The sequence below is a fragment of the Notothenia coriiceps genome, unplaced genomic scaffold (genome assembly GCF_000735185.1).
Source record: "Notothenia coriiceps isolate Sejong01 unplaced genomic scaffold, NC01 NC01_scaffold00011214, whole genome shotgun sequence".
Classification (NCBI taxonomy): Eukaryota; Metazoa; Chordata; class Actinopteri; order Perciformes; family Nototheniidae; genus Notothenia; species Notothenia coriiceps.
The window spans coordinates 248,705-267,367 of NW_011343915.1; the positions used below are offsets into that span (position 1 = coordinate 248,705).

Genomic DNA, 18,663 nt, shown 5'->3' on the forward strand with positions numbered 1-18,663 from the left:
TGTGTGTGTGTGTGTGTGTGTGTGTGTGTGTGTGTGTGTGTGTGTGTGTGTGTGTGTGTGTGTGTGTGTGTGTGTGTGTGTGTGTGTGTGTGTCGTCTCTCTCTCTCTCTCTCTCTCTCTCTCTCTCTCTCTCTCTCTCTCTCTCTGTCTCTCTCTCTCTCACACACACGCACACACACAGTTTAATCCACTGGCAGAACACTGCAGATACACAGAATTATCAAACAAGGGGCTGAACTCTCAGAGATGGGCAGGCTAATCTGCTAATAGTACAGAGCTGCACGTGTGTGTGTGTGTTGGTTTGCGTGTGTGTGTGTGTGTGTGTGTGTGTGTGTGTGTGTGTGTGTGTGCATGCGCGCATATTTTTAACAGAGGTAATACAATATCTATATGCGGTACGGTAGTGAACATCTACACACTCTCTGCATGGATTTTTAATTTTCACTTTGGCTTTATAGAGTTGAGCAGGCATGGGCTATAGGATACTGTTATTACTGGTCTCTAATAAAGTAGAATGGATAGCATTTTCATTCAATAATGTTTTATATTGAAAGAGTAAAATGTTTTCATGTATAATTAACAGCTCTCTAACCTGAAATAATAAGAATAAGAATTAATGTATGAGAATATATGGAAGGAAAGGGGAAATATTTTACATGTTTTGAGGAAATGTATACTGTAAACCAGTAAATATTATTAGGTTTTTTCTTAAAGTACATTTATATACGTGGTTTTTAAAATGCCTTCTGTAGCAAGGAAACTAAAATTACTTTTTTTTTTGTCCACAACTTCCCTGTTTGCTGGCAGTTTGTAATTTTTTCAGGAGCATTATGGGTAATGTAGACCTTTCTTCTGTTCATTTTCAGAAGACACTGCTGAGGATGGTGAGAGACCCCCTCGCTCTTCCTCCAGGCCTGGACTCAACCTCACTGACCGAGACTCGACTGACAGCAGGAGAACTGACCGTAAGTACACACACTCACACACACTGTACACACACAAACACGCATACAAAACACATTATGAAACGTAAGCTTCCCTTCTTTTATAAGTTATCGTCCATCTCTCTCTCGCCTTTAGATAAGGTTTCTAACATGTGTGTGTAACATGTGAACGCTGCTGACTAGCCTCCATGTGACCTGCTTTAATCGTTTCCATCTGACAGAAAGAGAAAAAGAGAAAGACAGAGTAAGAAGGAGAGAGAGAAAAAAAGGGATAAGTTGAGTGTTGTGGATATTACCAGGCAATGTCCAGGCCCCAGATTATTTTTTAATCAAATCAGTTTGCGTGCTTGTAATTTATAAGCGCCTTGCATTAATCTTTTCTCGTTCTTGTGCCCTCTCCGATGACATATTAATTTTTCATAAGCGCAGGATTAGATGGGGTGGGGGGGGGGCTGTGTATATGTTTTTCTAATATCGCACCGCATCCTTGCAACCCTTAAATTAGTTTTTTTCCCTCCCTTCATTTTTCTTTCTCTCCTGTCTCAATCCATCCCTTAATTGTTGTCCAATCTGTGACCCTATCACCGGGCATTACCTCAGATAGCAAAAGAGCACACGATAGAAAGCACTGTTTATCCATTTGTAAGAAAGGCAATACTGTAAGCGGGGAGGGGCCACAATCCCTACAAGACGGCTTGGTGTTTTTTGTTATTTTGGGGCGAGGTAGGGAGCACATAATGCCTCCGCTGCAAGGCTGTGGTTGGGATAGCCCTGGCTTTGTTAGATTTGATTTACCCAAATAAGAATTCATATGGTCTTTTTATGTATGAGATGGAAATCCATGGCTGGGGATGAATATTGCATGGGGTGCTTTTTTTTTTTCCCTCTGTCATTGCATGGGGTTCTCTTTCTCATTCTTTCTCCCTCTACTAATGTCTCCTGCTCCACTCAATCCCCCCCCCCCTCCCAACTCACACACCTTCCTCTATCCATCTCAAACTCCCTCCCCACCTCCTCTTCCTAGCATGCCATACCTAGCTCCATAATGTGAGGCTCAATGAGGCAGAAGGAGAGCTGAGTGAGGCTGGGGCCTATTAGTTTAGCTAGTCATCTATCTTTCAGCTCTATCTCTCTGACAGGCCCGTCTGACGGACTGGCGGGGAACCACCATCCATGCATTTACCGCCGCATATTACTGCCGGCGTCATTTAACACCACCGCACACACAAAAAGTGTCCAGGTTCCTCCTTCTTTAAATCACGCTTACATATGTGCGTGTCCCCTAGTGTGGTTTATCAGACGTCAGGAATGTATTTAATAAAGCAGAACCTTTTTGAATAATTTGTTGCATCGGGGTCGGCTGCAAATTTGGCTAGAAAGCCAGATGTGTTATCGCTAGTGGTGATTTCTTTTTGCATTTGGATTACATGAGGTTTCAGAAAGTCAAAAAGCCAGGAAACGCAAAAGGGAGCTTGGAGTGTCAGCGCGTTGTTATGCTAGGGTTATCATCAGAGACAGGGCCTTGTTTTTCTCTGTTTCCAGCTTAAAGTAGAAAGATTTAGCATCTCTATCCTCAGACCCAAATCTCAGGCAAGCTCCAAATGTTCGTGTGTGTGTGTGTGTGTGTCCGTATGGAGATCTCCAGGGATGGGATTAAAGTGTGACCAAGTGAGCAGTGTGTTTGCGCACTTCATCTCCAAGACCGAGATCCTTTAAACAAAGAGGGGCAGATAGATAGAGAGGGGGAAAGAGAGACAGAGAAATACATATGGGGGGGAGGGGCAAGGAAAGACACTGAGAGCTTTTCCCCCTTTGCTTCATTTACGTTGTCTTTTATAATCCCATGTCACTTTAGATTAATTATAATCCATGTTACATTTTCCATGCAAATGTCCCCGATGTGGATTACTTCCAGATAGCTTTGTGCTGTGTGTAGATGGTGCATGTCGCCACCATGGCTCAGGGCCCCACTTCTTATAAATAACCAACTAAACAAAGGCCCTCCCATGGAAATGAGCCTGTCAGGCACACTTAGGAGATCTCTACCTGCTTCAAATTAGCAAAGAAATGACTCATTGTTCTTACAGGCAAATTATGTATTAATTTCCAGTACAATATTGCATTGGACAGCTTCGGGTGGGAGACCAAGTGGAATCGCATGCAAATCAGATGTTAGATATTCCATATTAGCTTGTTCATCATCATGTACATTTAGAATATTTTCAGTCTTTTCCTTATTATTTGCATGCATCTTGCAAATGATTCCACTTCGAGTTGAGAGCTGTGCTCCTTTTCCTGTCTCCCCAAAATGAGATTAAAATATATTAAAGTTATTAGCATGTTTAATTACAGGCCTGCAGCTATTTCTTTGTGCATGTATGTGTGCTTTTCTGAGTAATGACAGCTTGTTGAACGTCTCAGACGATTTGTCAAATGTGACAAGGCCATGCTCATATTTATCTCTCATTAGAAGACGAGCTGGAGATGGCAGAGAAAAGGAGGGCTAGTCATTAAAAAAACACAAACTACAAGACAGCTGCTGTTTAACTGCCTTGTCTCTCCCTCAACATCTGACTATTTCTCTACATCTCACTCCTTCCCACTCCTTCCCACTCTTTCTGTCTGCCTCCCTCCGGCTAGATCCGGGCCTGCTGAGTGCTTCAGTGGGAGTTTAGGGTTCAGAGTGTGTTGCTGTAATGTTATCAGGTGACCGGGGGTCAGCCTAATGCGTAACCTCGGAGCAGTAGGCCAGTAAATCATGCTGGCCGGCCCTCCCTCGCCTGTTTTGGCCAGCTCTCCCTCCTAGATTTACTACTTCGTAACCTTAGCCAGTCTGCCAGGGCTCAGGACAGCTAAATTGAATACTAAATCCAAGCTGCCGCCACCCAGCCTGCTCCTTCTTAATTGACACGCCCCCCCCCCCTCCCAACACTATGCTCTTCTGCTCTGTTTATGGTCCCTTTTTTTATTTTCAAAATGTCAGGAATGGAATCTACGGTAATTGTTTTTGCAGCTTGTAAAAAAAAAGATTTTGTTTGAAGTTGGAGGAATATAAGGATTCAATGATACGTTTATTTGTGTGAAAATCTCATTGGCTTGGTTCAGTTTGCACAAAAAGTCTCACCCTTTCGACACAAAGGGCAGATTCTAAAACAAATTGTGAAAAAGCATTAGCCATGATGGTGCTCCTGCCTTTTGAGGAACAATTTGAGACAGAAATATCCTGAGGTGTTTAGAGCCTCTCTCTCCCTTTCTATCATTTCTGTTTCTCTACTTCGGTACTCCATTGGAGCGCCCACTTGCGTGTACAGAAGTGTGTGTATATCCAGCTCCCTAAACACCATTGACAGTTGCAAATAAAGATGGGTGGTGAGTGTGCCGCTCTCTCTCCCTGCAATGCAAAAGGGGTTGAGTGTCATAAATCACCTTTTGATTTATCTAATCAAGCAAGGTCCTGCTGCATGCAGACATTTGTCATTGGTAGGGGGGGGGAAACGGTGTCAGGTTTATTCTGCCCCTCCGCTTCACTAGGCTGCAGCTGGTGGAGCCCACCTAAAGATGGAGGGATGGAGGGAAAGAATAGGCCGGAGAAGGGAAAAGGGACATTAAATGTGTGGCGCAGAGACAAAGGAAAATAAGAGGATGTGAAACTGCTTACAAACTATAAGCACAAGGATATGTGGTTTTCTCGTATAAATGGATAGAGTTTGGGTTGTGCAAGCCGTCAAATGTATTTGTGATACAGGTGATCATATCTGGAGGATATTCTACAATTTTGCATGCCGTTCTATGTCACAAAACAACGTTCTTATTCACATTCGTAGGCCTTGCCATTTCAAGCTCCTAAGTGGCCATAGAGACCAATGCTTTCTCAGCATTCAAGGTTAACCAACGTTTTTTTTCCTACTCCACACGGGTGTCACAAGTGTTGATGAAAGCGCGAGGTCGTAGGCAAATCTAAACCAGAAGGACAGATCTACGTGTCGCAGGCACACACACATGATACACAAACATACTATACATTTACATTGGATATGACAGTAATCAAAGGTGATCTGTGGGCTCTTCCCCCCGCCGCATTGTAAATGTGTTTTCAGCCTCATCTCCTTTTGCAGGGATGTAATTTAGTTGCAAATTGACTACAAGACGGGGGGAAAAAATTGAAAGTTGAAATTAGAAATGGTCATAATAAATATGGCAGGCGGGGCGGAGGCTTTGGAAAAGGTCAGGTGATGGGACGGGTGCTTCTAGGCTGCACCCATCTGACCAATGAAGTGTCACAGGCCTGTCATGAAGCACACACACATGCATGGACACAGAAACACACGCACACAAGCCCTGCAGGGGCCATCACAAGCAGTGGAAGACGAGATTACCTCACTATTCTGAACTGCAGAGCAATTCTCGGATGTTCTTGGAAATTCACATTGTGCCCTTGTGTTTTTTTTTATTCTCCGCTCTCCCTCTCTTTCTTCCTTTCTTCCTCCCTCCCTCTCTCTCTTGTCACTTTCCTTGACAGGCCAATATTTCAGGCTCCAGATATAGGGGATTACAAATAAAATAAGTGGAACGCCTACTTAATGCAACAGAATTAAAATGCATGAACGGGCCGGAGGAATTGATATGCGCCCAATACAAACACGAGCCACAGAATAATATGAAATACAAAATGTTTTTTTTCAAACCCCCCCTCTCCATGTATCAGTGCTTTGATTTCCCTTTTTTTTCCATTTGTGCATCTAGCGTGAAGCGTTGATTCGCAAGAGTGAGGCTCACATATTGCCTTGAGTGACCAGACGAGGGAGGGGAGGCAAGAGGAGGGGGGGTGATGGCTTAGGGAGAGAGGGAGGAAGAGTGCAAGGGAGAGGGGGGAGGGAAGGAAGGAAGGAAGGAAGGAAGGAGGGAGAGTTGCTGTGTCTTTGTGTTGTGCCGAGTGGGTAAATTGCAGTGGCAGAGTATAGCAGAGCCTGCTTGCCTTGTATCTCAGGATGAGGCTAATGAAAGATTTATCAGTGGCTGCAGCATTTACTAAATACAACCAGAGGCTGATCTCTCCACATTGAGCCCCGCTGTTAACGTCACACACGCTTACACGCACACACACAAACCGATACACACAAGCAGCTACTGTACCACCAGGCGTGACCAAGCCCCGAAATGTAGCATCTTCTTCAGACAGAAAAGTTGTCGAGGCAGCTGGGGAAATGTATATGAACTAATGAAGTGTATAATATTACCATAACATTTAATGTATGTCTTGCTGTGATAATGAGCCTGCTCGAGTTTTCTCCATTTCACATGTCCTCAGGGCGGAAACACGTCAGTGTATATGAATGTGAATTATGCAGTTATATCCAAGCTTGTGTTGTCTTGGTGTCAAATCATTATTTTAATCATCACCTATGTCTCATTGAATATTAATGATGTAAATGTGTTTATATTATTAACTATGTAATAGTTTGTTAATAGTCCTTTGACTTTGTGGACTAGAAGCCACAAAATGTCAGACATCTCAATTTATTCGCTCAATTTTGTCAGTTTTATGCACTAGATATGTTCTAAAATAATATTTCTCATACATGTGTATGTGTGATTTATGGGACGCTATATATCAAAGTGACATGGCTCTTATGTTTCATATGTCATTTTGCTCCAGAAGTAATTCCAAAAAGCTCAATTTAAAACATAAATCTACTGTTTAGCCATCAATCATTTTGTAATTTTGCAGCTTTGAGTTTTTTTTTTTTAAACTGTTGTTTTCATTTTCAATGTTTAACGTTCTGACTCTGTCTCCCCTTCTCTCCCTCCCTCCCTCCACCGTCTGCCAGGAATGAATGCCACATCCAAAGAGGTTACCGGACCGAATGCTATGGCGAAACATTCCCTCCTGCCAGATCGGCAAAACGAAAGCCCGCCAAAAAGGCCAAAGTCTGCTGAGGGGAAGACCTCTGCCAATGAGCAGGTAAAGATTTTTTATTTACTGGTGGAGTTTTTATTTTCACTTTTCTAATGAAAATATATCTGAATGCTATTGAGCTTGAGTGTGCATCTAATTAAAGTGGATATCTGGCAATTCAAAATAGATTGATTCATGTTTGTTACAAAAAGACAATAGTTAATGAAGCAGGTTCTCCTTCATAAGCACTAATGAAATCTAACCTTCACTGTCACTGTGGGACGAGCTAATGGGAAGATACTTATGAACTGTAAGTAGTAGAAATGCTAAGCTAAGCATTTAGCAATTGCTGGCGCCAGCTTTCTATCAAAGGGTTAAACGCTGCCCGCCATTCCCTCCCTGACAGAGCTTTTTAGCATCAAGCGCAGTGTCCCAGTCTTTGTGCTCTTAAGTGGAATACCTGCACTAGCCTTAGGCCTCCCTCCCTGCTTCTTTCCCCCTTTTTGCATCTCTTTAAATTATATGTGTTTTTAAATTAGATTATGAAGTATTAGCTTGTCTGGTTCTGGGCCCTGCAAGGAGGGAGGACTTAGTCATTTCAGAAATGGATTCTATTAAGACAGGTGGTGGGGAGGCAGCTATGTTCAGAGTACTCCCTGTAATGAGGGCATGGCGCAGCTTGGTAGAGTACACACCTTTGTCATCTGTAATACTGATTAGAAATTCTAGCCAATCGTGTTTTCTGCTAATAAAATTGCATGAGTTGAGAGACTTAAGTGAATTACATGAAACATGGTTGATCTACATTTTCTGTGTTAAGGTGGGTATGGGGGTTGGTGGGATGCGGTAGGTGGGCAGTGCAGAACAGGAAAGGATGATTTTATAGATGAGCAGATTTTACCGCTAACAGTGCAGAAGACATCAGTTTTAAAATCATTGTTTTGGGAGGGGATCTCTGGCTTCTTTAGTAAACATGCTATAGGCTCTATTTTGAAAAAAAGTATGGCACTTAAGAGGACACGTTATGCTAAAAGTTATTTCTGCTGTTAGACTTTATTTAAAATTGCACATGCTGTTATTTTTTTCCAGTCCCAATCAGATACTTATTTTTCCATTTTCTTTTTTTAAGGTTCAGCAGTGTCCATATTGCAACTACAGCAGTAAAGATGCCAACCGTATGCAGCTCCATGTGATGTCCCAGCATTCCATGCAGCCAGTGATTCGCTGCCCACTGTGCCAGGATGTCCTGAGCAACAAGATTCACCTGCAGCTGCATCTCACCCACCTCCACAGTGTGGCCCCAGACTGCGTGGAAAAGCTGATTATGAATGTAGGTTGAAGTAATGATTATGAAGATGTGTGTGTTTGTTTGCTTATGTCAGCAAAAATGTTTTTGCAAATTCCGATAAAATGGAAAAGAGTATTCACATGTCCCTTGAAATGATTGTTTTCTAGACATATAGAAAGTGTTGTATCATCATTAACAAATGCATATAATAATAATTGTTCTTTTGTGTTGATAGGTTGTTGGACCTGACACAGCAACACCAAATAATACAATGCATCCCCAAACTGGACAAGACAAAGTTCTGTCTTCAATGGATTCCTCTCTTGCTGATGGGCCAGGGAAGTCTCAAGGTGAGCAGAATTTAATATCTCATTAGTGTCATTTATTATTGACTTTATTATATAAATATGTACATGTTTAATCCGTTTTTCGAAAAAGAAATATCAGGAAAATATGATTGCAAAATAAATTATGTTGTGTATTATTGTACTTCAAATTGTATTTTCTACCTTTAGGAAACATCTCAAAGGATGAGCTGAACAACCAAGACAAAAATGAATTGGATCTGCAGGCTGAGGAACTTAAGCCCCCAAAGGAAGCCTCAGAGGCCCCAGGCTGGAAGAGAGCTAGCGGATTAGGACATGATAGCAAGTCCCCTGATACCCTACAGGACCATCTCAGTGAGCTCCAGAGGCTCCAGCAGCAACAACAGCAGCTCTCAGTATCTGATCGCCATGTCTACAAATATCGTTGCAACCACTGCAGCCTAGCCTTTAAGACAATGCAGAAGCTTCAGATACATTCCCAATACCATGCCATCAGAGCAGCCACTATGTGCAGCCTTTGCCAACGCAGCTTCAGGACATTCCTGGCGCTCAAGAAGCATTTGGAGACCGGGCACCCTGAACTAAGTGAAGCTGAGGTGCAGCAACTCATAGGAAATCTGCCACTGAATGGAGATATCACTGAGAGCGAAGCCAGGGCCTTGGAGGAAGCTCAGGCCTTTGAGCATGACTTAGACAAAGATGATGAAATGGATCAGGAAGAAAAGCCTAGTCCTACTGAAAGTGACAGTGGATCTCTGCTTGATGAGATGGGATCAGAACCAAAAAGGACCCTACCATTTAGGAAAGGGCCCAACTTTACGATGGAGAAATTCTTGGACCCTTCACGGCCTTACAAGTGCACAGTATGTAAGGAGTCCTTCACCCAAAAGAACATCCTACTTGTCCACTATAATTCAGTGTCCCACCTGCATAAGTTGAAGAAGGTTCTTCAAGAGGCGTCAAGCCCAGTCCCACAAGAGACAAGCAACAGCATTGACAACAAACCATTCAAATGCAATACATGCAATGTTGCCTACAGCCAAAGCTCAACTCTTGAAATTCATATGAGGTCAGTGCTCCACCAGACCAAAGCCAGAACAGCCAAAACCGAAATGAGCAGCAGTAGCAGTATCACTGGCACCAGTGGCCCAGTGACTGCAAAAAGCCCATCCCCAAGCGTGCAAGCGAACAGCAGCCACGCAGAGACTGCTAGAAGTGGAACACCGTCTGCTAACAAAGAAAACACTGTGGAACCCAAAGAAACTAACAGCAGCAACAACTCAAAGCAACTCACGACTACTGACCATCTTTCAGCACAGGCAGCCAGCCACCAGTCAGCGCAGTCCGCAGCCCAATTGCAAATGCAGCTTCAACATGAGCTCCAGCAACAGGCTGCCTTCTTCCAGCCTCAGTTCCTGAATCCAGCTTTCTTCCCCCATTTCCCAATGACCCCAGAAGCACTTCTGCAATTTCAACAGCCACAGTTCCTCTTTCCCTTCTACATCCCAGGAGCAGAGTTCAACCTAAGCCCAGAACTTGCGATGCACTCAGCAGCAGCTTTTGGAATGCCTGGCCTTACTGGATCATTCCTAGAAGACTTGAAGCAGCAGATGCAGCAGCAACACCAGCTGCAGCATGCTCAGGCCCAGCAGCAGGCTCAGCAGCAGCAGCAGCAGGCTCAACAACAGCAGCAGCAGCAGCAGCAAGCCTCTCAGAACCAAATGCAAATGCAGCAACAGAAAATTCAGCAATTGCAGAACCACAAATCCAAAATGGAGTCCAGCTGTTTGTCCGAAATTCAGATGTCAAGAGATGCAGAGGACCAACTCGGAAAGAAAGAAAATCGAGCAAAGATGGAAAATGCAGGTGAGGCATTCGGTGATGGAGGGAAAGAAGGCAAAGACCCTCGAAAATCCAAATTCTCTGAGCCATCGATTCCTCCTCCACGCATTGTGTCAGGAGCAAGGGGCAATGCAGCCAAAGCACTACTGGAGAACTTTGGATTTGAACTGGTCATCCAGTACAATGAAAACAGACAAAGGAACCAAAAGAAGAACAAAGAGGGAGTTGAACAAGTGCAAATGAACACGGATAAGCTTGAGTGTGGAATGTGCGGGAAACTCTTCTCCAATATGCTTATTCTCAAAAGCCATCAGGAACATGTGCACAGTCAATTCTTCCCATATGTGGAGCTAGAGAAGTTTGCCCAGCAGTACAGAGAGGCTTATGACAAACTCTATCCAATAAACCCTGCTTCACCTGAAACTCCACCACCAGCGCTACCACCCCCTCCTCCTCCCCCACCTACTACTCCAGCCCCGGTGACTGCTCCTCAACCTCCCTCTACATCAATGACCAAGCCCCAAACCCGAGTACCTTCACCAGTTTCTGCCCCCAATACAGCCCAAAACCAACCATGTCACCAGGCACCACCAGCCCAGCCACAGCCCCCTCCTCAACAACCTACTGCCCCTCCACCACCTTCTCAAATGCAGCTCCCTGTTCCCATGGATATGCCTCTATTTTCTCCTATGATGATGCAGTCTATGCAGCACCCAGGCCTGTCACATCAGCTAGCCCTCCAGCTGCCTGGTATGGAGTCCCTTTCCTCTTCAGACCTTTCGCAGCTCTGCCAGCAACAATTAGGTCTTGATCCAAACTTTCTCCGCCAGTCCCAGTTTAAAAGACCACGCACCCGTATCACAGATGACCAGCTGAAGATCCTCCGTGCCAACTTTGACATTAACAATTCTCCCAATGAAGATCAAATTCAGGAGATGTCAGAGAAGTCTGGCTTGCCACAAAAAGTCATAAAGCACTGGTTCCGTAACACTCTCTTCAAAGAGAGACAGCGGAGTAAGGACTCTCCCTACAATTTTAGTATTCCTCCAATTACTACATTGGAAGATATTCGAATTGAACCAGCGCTCAGTGCGCATGAATACTACAGAACTGAATCCGCCTTCAACAAGAGGTCCTCTAGAACCAGATTCACTGATTTCCAGCTGAGGGTACTTCAAGATTTCTTTGACACTAATGCCTATCCAAAGGACGATGAGATTGAGCAACTTTCCACTGTGCTCAATCTACCATCCCGGGTCATTGTGGTGTGGTTCCAAAATGCCCGTCAGAAAGCCCGCAAGAGCTATGAAAATCAGGCAGATTCTAAAGATAATGAGAAAAAAGAGCTGACAAATGAGCGATACATCAGAACCACTAACATGCAGTACCAGTGTAAAAAATGCAACATTGTGTTCCCACGCATTTTTGACCTTATTACTCATCAGAAAAAGCTATGTTACAAAGATGAGGATGAGGAGGGGAATGAGGAAAGCACGTGTGAGGAATATTACAGTATTGACCCAGTTCCAGCTAGGGCCCAAACACCTTTTGAGCCTCCCAAACAGTCTCACGGAACTGCCAGCAGTTCTGGTTCAAGCTCCCCTGTGATGGCCTCTCCTCATGCCAGTATGGGGAAAACTTCCCCAAAGCCAGAAATTGCTCCTGAAACTGAAACTAAACCAACTGAGACTGCCCCCTCCCCTGTGGTGAAGTCACTACCAGAACCCCGACCATCAAAGGCTAGCACACCTCAGCCACCTCCACAGAAAGCTCCCCAGCAACAAATGTCAAGACCCCATTCCCAGCCACAGGCAGCTGCTGTGCCCTCAAGTCCACTCTCACTGGCCCTTTCCTCTCTGACAAACAGCCTGCCCCACCAGATGCTTCAGTACCAGTGTGACCAGTGTAAGATTGCATTCCCCACTATGGAGCTCTGGCAGGAGCATCAGCACATGCATTTCTTGGCTGCCCAAAACCAATTCCTTCACTCTCAGTTTCTTGAAAGACCCATGGACATGCCCTATATGATATTTGACCCAAACAACCCTCTAATGGCTAGCCAGCTATTATCCGGAAGCCTCCCTCAAATCCCATCTCAGGGAAGCTCTGGTTTGGGCTCTGCTGCAGGCTCTGGGTCAATGAAGAGAAAACTTGATGACAAGGACGAAAGTGCTATCGATAAAGATGGTGGAATGAGTAGTGAAGAACAACACAGAGATAAACGTTTGAGAACCACCATCACGCCTGAACAACTGGAGGTTCTCTATGAAAAATACCTACTTGACTCTAACCCAACAAGGAAGATGTTGGACCACATTGCACGTGAGGTTGGCTTGAAGAAGAGAGTAGTGCAAGTTTGGTTCCAGAACACCCGTGCAAGGGAGAGAAAAGGGCAGTTCAGGGCTATAGGTCCCTCCCAGTCCCACAAGAAATGTCCTTTTTGCAGAGCACTGTTCAAGGCCAAATCTGCTCTAGATAGCCACATAAGATCTAGGCACTGGCATGACGCTAAGCAAGCAGGCTTTAGCTTGCCAGCGAGCCCTATGATGAATCAAGACAACGAAAGAGGTGAAAGCCCAAATAAGTATAACTTCTTTGACTACCCACAGCTGCCTACCAAGACTGAGCCAAATGAGTATGAGCTGCCTGCTGCATCCTCAACTCCAGTCAAACCATCTGAGGCACAGTTAAAAAACTTCTTGAGCCCTTCATCCTTAAAAGCTGAAAACTGTGATGAAATTGAAGGGCCTAATAATAATTCAGCCGAAGCCTCATCTTATGATTTTAGTAGGATGGACTTTGACGAGACATCATCTATTAATACAGCCATTAGCGATGCTACAACTGGAGATGAGGGTAATAACAATGAGGTTGAGAGCCTCACAACCAATGGAGGAGACAAGCTGAGTGACAACAAGAGTGGCATTGCATCAAGTTCTGATGGCGGCAACGACAGATACCAATACAGCATGGTGAGCCCTGCCCTCAGCTTCCCCGGAAGGGACTGTGACTCTTACTACAGCTACAGAGACGATGAAATGGATGACTTCAATGACAGAAGTGAATCTTCAAGCCTTGCTGATCCCAGTTCTCCTAGTCCCTTTGGGACAAACAACCCCTTCAAGTCGGGGAAAGGCAGCAATTCTGGGGATAGGCCAGGCCACAAACGATTCAGGACACAGATGAGTAACCTGCAACTGAAAGTCCTCAAAGCCTGTTTTAGTGACTACCGCACTCCAACAATGCAAGAGTGTGAGATGCTTGGCAATGAGATTGGACTCCCCAAGCGTGTGGTCCAGGTCTGGTTCCAGAATGCCCGTGCTAAAGAAAAGAAATTCAAGATTAACATTGGAAAGCCATTTATGATAAGTCAAGGCTCACCAGAAGGGCCCCGGCCTGAGTGTACTCTGTGTTGTATAAAGTACACAGCCCGGATGTCCGTCCGAGACCACATCTTTTCCAAACAGCATATCGCCAAAGTGCAAGAAATCCTGGTAAACCAGGTCGATAGAGAAAAGGACTACCTAGCACCAACCACTGTCCGTCAACTGATGGCCCAGCAAGAGCTCGACCGCATGATGAAAGTTGGTGAGGGACTCATCCTGCCTGGCCTGCAGCACAGGACTGCAGTGGACAACAATAATGCACTTCATGGCCTCAGCCTACCCTCAGGCTACCCAGGGTTATCTGGCCTTCCGCCAGTGCTACTTCCCGGGGTCAATGGGCCATCATCACTTCCTGTTTTCCCACCCAACACACCCGGTGAGTTAGTATGACAGTGAAAAAAAAGTTTAATAGACTAGAAGCTTTATGAACTGAACTTTATCATGCACTATTTTCTTCTACTATACTACTGTTTGTTCTGTACCACAGTGGTGTTTGTCAAAAAGTCTTATTTTTTAAAACTATTTTAAATTCAAAATGGTGGGAGTGCATGCATAATGTCATCATCAGAGTTGAACTGCTAATTGATAATTCAGAGATTTTTTTACAACAAATGTGTCTATATCATGGCTTTTGTTTGTGTTGTTTGTTGTTCCCTTATTATAGGTTTGGTATATTTATATTATAATATATTGGCAGATTGAAATAATCATAAAGCGCATGTGACAGTTTTGATCCATAACAAAATCTTATCAAGAGTGTTTAAGACTCAGCCAGTGACAAATTAAGCACCTATATCTTTTCATATAAACATTAAATTTCCATAGTGATTTGGGTTTGACTATCTAAATATTAAATATTTCCATATTTATATACCACTGTATTTCAGCTTTAGCGTCTCCCGGTGCTGGCATGCTTGGGTTCCCTACACCAGCCACCCCCTCTCCTGCCATGTCTCTCAGCACTACCCCAACCAAGACTCTTCTGCAGACTCCTCCTCCTCCTCCTCCACCTCCTCTTCCTCCTCCTGTTCCCTCCACACCTTTGGCAGCAGTAAATCATACAGAGCAGCAAGGTAAAGACACAGAGAGAGACAGCAGCAAGAAATCTGGAGACAGGCCAGCGCAGATGAAGGCGAAGGACAGAGAGAACGAGAGCGGCCTACGCCCTGCGACCCCCGGCATGGCCAAGAAAAGGGAGAAACATGGGCCAGCTCAAGGGAAAGCAGCAAGTGAGACTCAACTAGACGTCGCACAGCTTCAAGCACTTCAGAATGCTCTTGCCACAAGTGATCCCAGCTCTTTCTTGGGTAGCCAGTTCCTGCCCTACTTTCTACCTGGATTTCAGAACTGCTTTTCTCCCCAGCTTCCTACAGGGGTCCAAGCTGGTGGCTACTTCCCACCTATGTGCGGAATGGAGAACCTGTTTCCATATGGCCCAGGAGCAGTCCCACAAGCTGCCATGGCCGCTGGTCTCTCCACGACCGCTCTCCTGCAGCAGTACCAGCAGTATCAGCAGTCCCTCCAGGATTCCCTGCAGAAGCAACAGCAGCAGCAGCAGAAACAGATTGAGCAGCATCAGAAACAACAACTGAAGCTACAGAAACTACATTCTGTGAAGACAGCCCAGAGCATACAGAGCACCACCAACTCCCTCAAACCAAAAGAAGCTATAAAGGCTAAGGATAACACCAATAAAGGATCTTCAAAAGAAAGCACAAAAGAAGACCCGAAAACAGATACCAAAAGTACCATAGATTTTCCAGACGCTTTTATTGTACCGTCCGTCAAGCATGAGTTTATATGCAGGAAGTGCCAGATGATTTTTGCTGACGAAGATTCTGTGGTGCGTCATCAGAAGTCCTTCTGTTACTTAGGACATCCTGTTACTGACCTACAAGAGACAGTGCTTCGAAAGGCAGTGAGCAACTACACTTGTGTTGCCTGCAATGTGGTTGTTAACGGGAATGAAGCACTTGGCCAACACCTTCAGTCGAGCTTGCACAAAGAGAAAACAATCAAACAAGCAATGAGAAATGCCAAAGAGCATACTAGATTATTACCTCACTCTGTCTGCTCCCCTACTCCTAACACCACATCTACCTCGCAGTCTGCAGCTTCTTCTAATAACACCTTTCCTCATCTCTCTCACTTGTCCATGAAGTCCTGGCCAAATGTCCTGTTCCAGGCCACCACAGCCCGGAAAGCTGCTTCCTCCTCCCCGTCTGCCTCTCCTCCTCCCCCCCTCTCCTCACCTTCAACGGTTACCTCAACTTCCTGCGGCACCTCAGGGGTTCCAACCTCACTACCCACCGAGAGTTGTTCAGATGAGTCTGACAATGAGCTAAGCCAGAAGCTGGAAGACTTAGATAACGCGTTGGAAGTCAAGGCTAAGTCGGCCTCTGGCCTAGACGCGAGCTTCAGTAGTATCAGAATGGATATGTTCAGTGTGTAGGAGTGACAAAAGGATCCCTTGCTAAAAGAAAAAAAAAGAAAAAAAATAAGACTTTTTAAACTGCAGTTCCAAAGTTTCTCTTAACCCAAAAAATTACAGTACCAAATGATTGACTCAGGATTGTTTTTCCCATATTGATATGCTGGCAAGATATTGATTGATTTTTGTTATGGACAGAACTGTTGCAGATGCTTGACTGAGCTTATATTGTATACAAAAACATGGAGTAGGAAAAATATCCCACAGGCTCCCTTGGGGGGGCTTGTTTCAAGCCAAAAACTCTCACGATAGCAAATTGCACCTCAGCTGGATTGTTTTCCAAATGCTAGCATGTACTGTATGGGATGACGATCCAGAACCCTCAAAGAGAATCTCTCTTAGTTTAGATAGGTGTAATTCAGTAGCTTTAAATTCTCAGGTCAGAACATAACATTTCTCATTTGTTAAAGCAGCAACAAGCCTGGGTACACTTGGCTTATAACCAAAACATGTCAAGCTTTATCGGACGCATTTCCTTGATGTGTATAGAGTACCAAGAGACAATATTACTGTTACAGTGGACGATGTGCATATCCTTTTAGTTTTGCCCTATAAAGACAGTATGGTTTTGCCACTGAGGGAATTTAGAATGGTGAAGTAAATGTGTATGATGCCCCTGTGTTTGCCAGTTTGTATTACAACAAGCTGTATCTATTTCCCGCCCCCTTTTTTTCTTGTAGTATATACTAATCTGTGCCAACTCTTACCTTCTCACTTTTACCTCTGCTTACACCCTTTTCTGAAGAGGTAATAACTCTAGTTTTGATAGACTCTCTCGGATTATGTGAATATAACATTTTTCATTTGTGAATTGCTGTACTGTTACGGTACCTGCTTGTGTCTGGACTATAGTGCACTTATTTCTTTTTTATTTGTCTTTCTTTTCTTTTTTTTGAGTAGGCCATTTGTTAATTTAATAGGTTTTTGTTTGTTTGTATGTATGTTTGTGTTTAATTATTATTTGTGTTTATTGCAGCAGCATATTGGTCCATATTTGTTACAGGATTGATGCCTAACAATCTATAGACCTATTTAACAATTGGTGCATCCATGAAAGCAGTACTGTATACTTGAAACTGTTAAGGTACAAGTTGGTCACAATGTTAAAAAAAAGGTATGATTATTTACGTTTGCAATTATGCTGCTTTAAAAGGGGGACAACAGCATTTTTGTTGTATATTAAAAACATTTTTCATGTACTTGTAGGACTAAAAACAGTGTTACACCTAAACGCAGCCATTTACTGCATAGGTTGACGTCCTCCCATCAATTCTCCGGGCACTTCTGATGATCTACAGATTAAGTCGACATTTTAATTTTTAAATGATTTCAACATTGCAAAGTATTACCTTACAAAGTTTTGCTGCTACTGTGTAATGTTATTTTGCTTGCCATAAATTCTCTCAACTTTCTACCAGACAAAATACTGATCCATTAATTGCTTTGCTTTGCTATTTTTTATTTGATATTATTTTGTTATTTTGCTGTGGAACTAAGAATGTGAAAGCTGTCAAAGGGTGTTCAATTTTTTACGAATCACTTTCTAGTTTGGTAATTGAAACCAATGTGATTCATTCCAAAGTAACAGAAGGCTATTTGTATGAAAGACGAAGACTTGTGAACAAAGAAAGCTAAGCTGTTGTACATATTCGTAGTTGGCTGTGCATGGTACAAATTTATTAATATGAAGAAATGCAAAAATGTATTGCTTTTGGTATTTCCTATTCTGAGATGAGCAAGTAGCATGTAATGCAACTGTTTGACAGGTTAAATCAAATCATGCTTAGTTATTGTTTCAAACAATGAAATCCAGTAACATTTCCTCTTCTGTTTTATTATTGTAAAGGTGTTTTGTTTTTTTTCTTCAAAGTTTTAAAGCAAAATGTCAGTTTTCATTTTCTGCGTGAGCTTTTTAATTGTCATTATTTGGATTTTTAGTATTTTAACATTTACTTTAATCCTGAAGACACTTTTCGATTGTGTTTCATAAGAGACATCCTGGCCTCCCAAGGTGCAATTCTGCCATTGTACAAACATGAGCGACTGTCCTGATTCCAAAGGCTTCACAACTCTGGCTTTTTGCCTCTCCCCACTCTGTGGCTCAGCATTATAAGACTGAACTGTCAGCTAGCATCATGTGCTAAGATGTTAGCATCAGACAGGACGCTTTCCACACCAAGGACTGGTAAAAGCTAACAAACCAACAAAGAGGATGGTCCAACAATATAACTGTACATAGATATTGCAACTGCACAGCAGCCAAAAAGAAAAAAAAAAGAACTTTTTAAAAAAAATGGATGGATTGTGTCATGTTTATGAGGACAGCCTTCAAAAGGCTGAAATTGGAATTGTTCTTCTGGATGTCAAAGGGATTTTCATGGCGCAATCATATCCTACACAATATGTACTCTTCAACATCTGGGTTACATAGGAAATGCACCCTGAGGTTTTAATAAGAAGAAGCCCCTATGGCTAAAACTTTAAATAAAC

General features: G+C 43.5%; 1 protein-coding gene across 1 annotated transcript in view; it reads left to right on the forward strand.

Moving 5' to 3' along the window:
* The window catches only part of zfhx4 (zinc finger homeobox 4), a 73,754-nt gene extending 55,319 nt beyond the window's left edge, over positions 1-18,435 (forward strand). Inside the window, exons 7-12 of the mRNA XM_010772456.1 lie at positions 867-965; positions 6,773-6,906; positions 7,970-8,170; positions 8,364-8,478; positions 8,644-14,058; positions 14,570-18,435. Of these exons, the coding sequence (XP_010770758.1) occupies positions 867-965; positions 6,773-6,906; positions 7,970-8,170; positions 8,364-8,478; positions 8,644-14,058; positions 14,570-16,134 (7,529 nt within the window). The 3' untranslated portion in view covers positions 16,135-18,435. The remainder of the gene's footprint in view (positions 1-866; positions 966-6,772; positions 6,907-7,969; positions 8,171-8,363; positions 8,479-8,643; positions 14,059-14,569) is intronic.
* Positions 18,436-18,663: the final 228 nt, after the last annotated feature.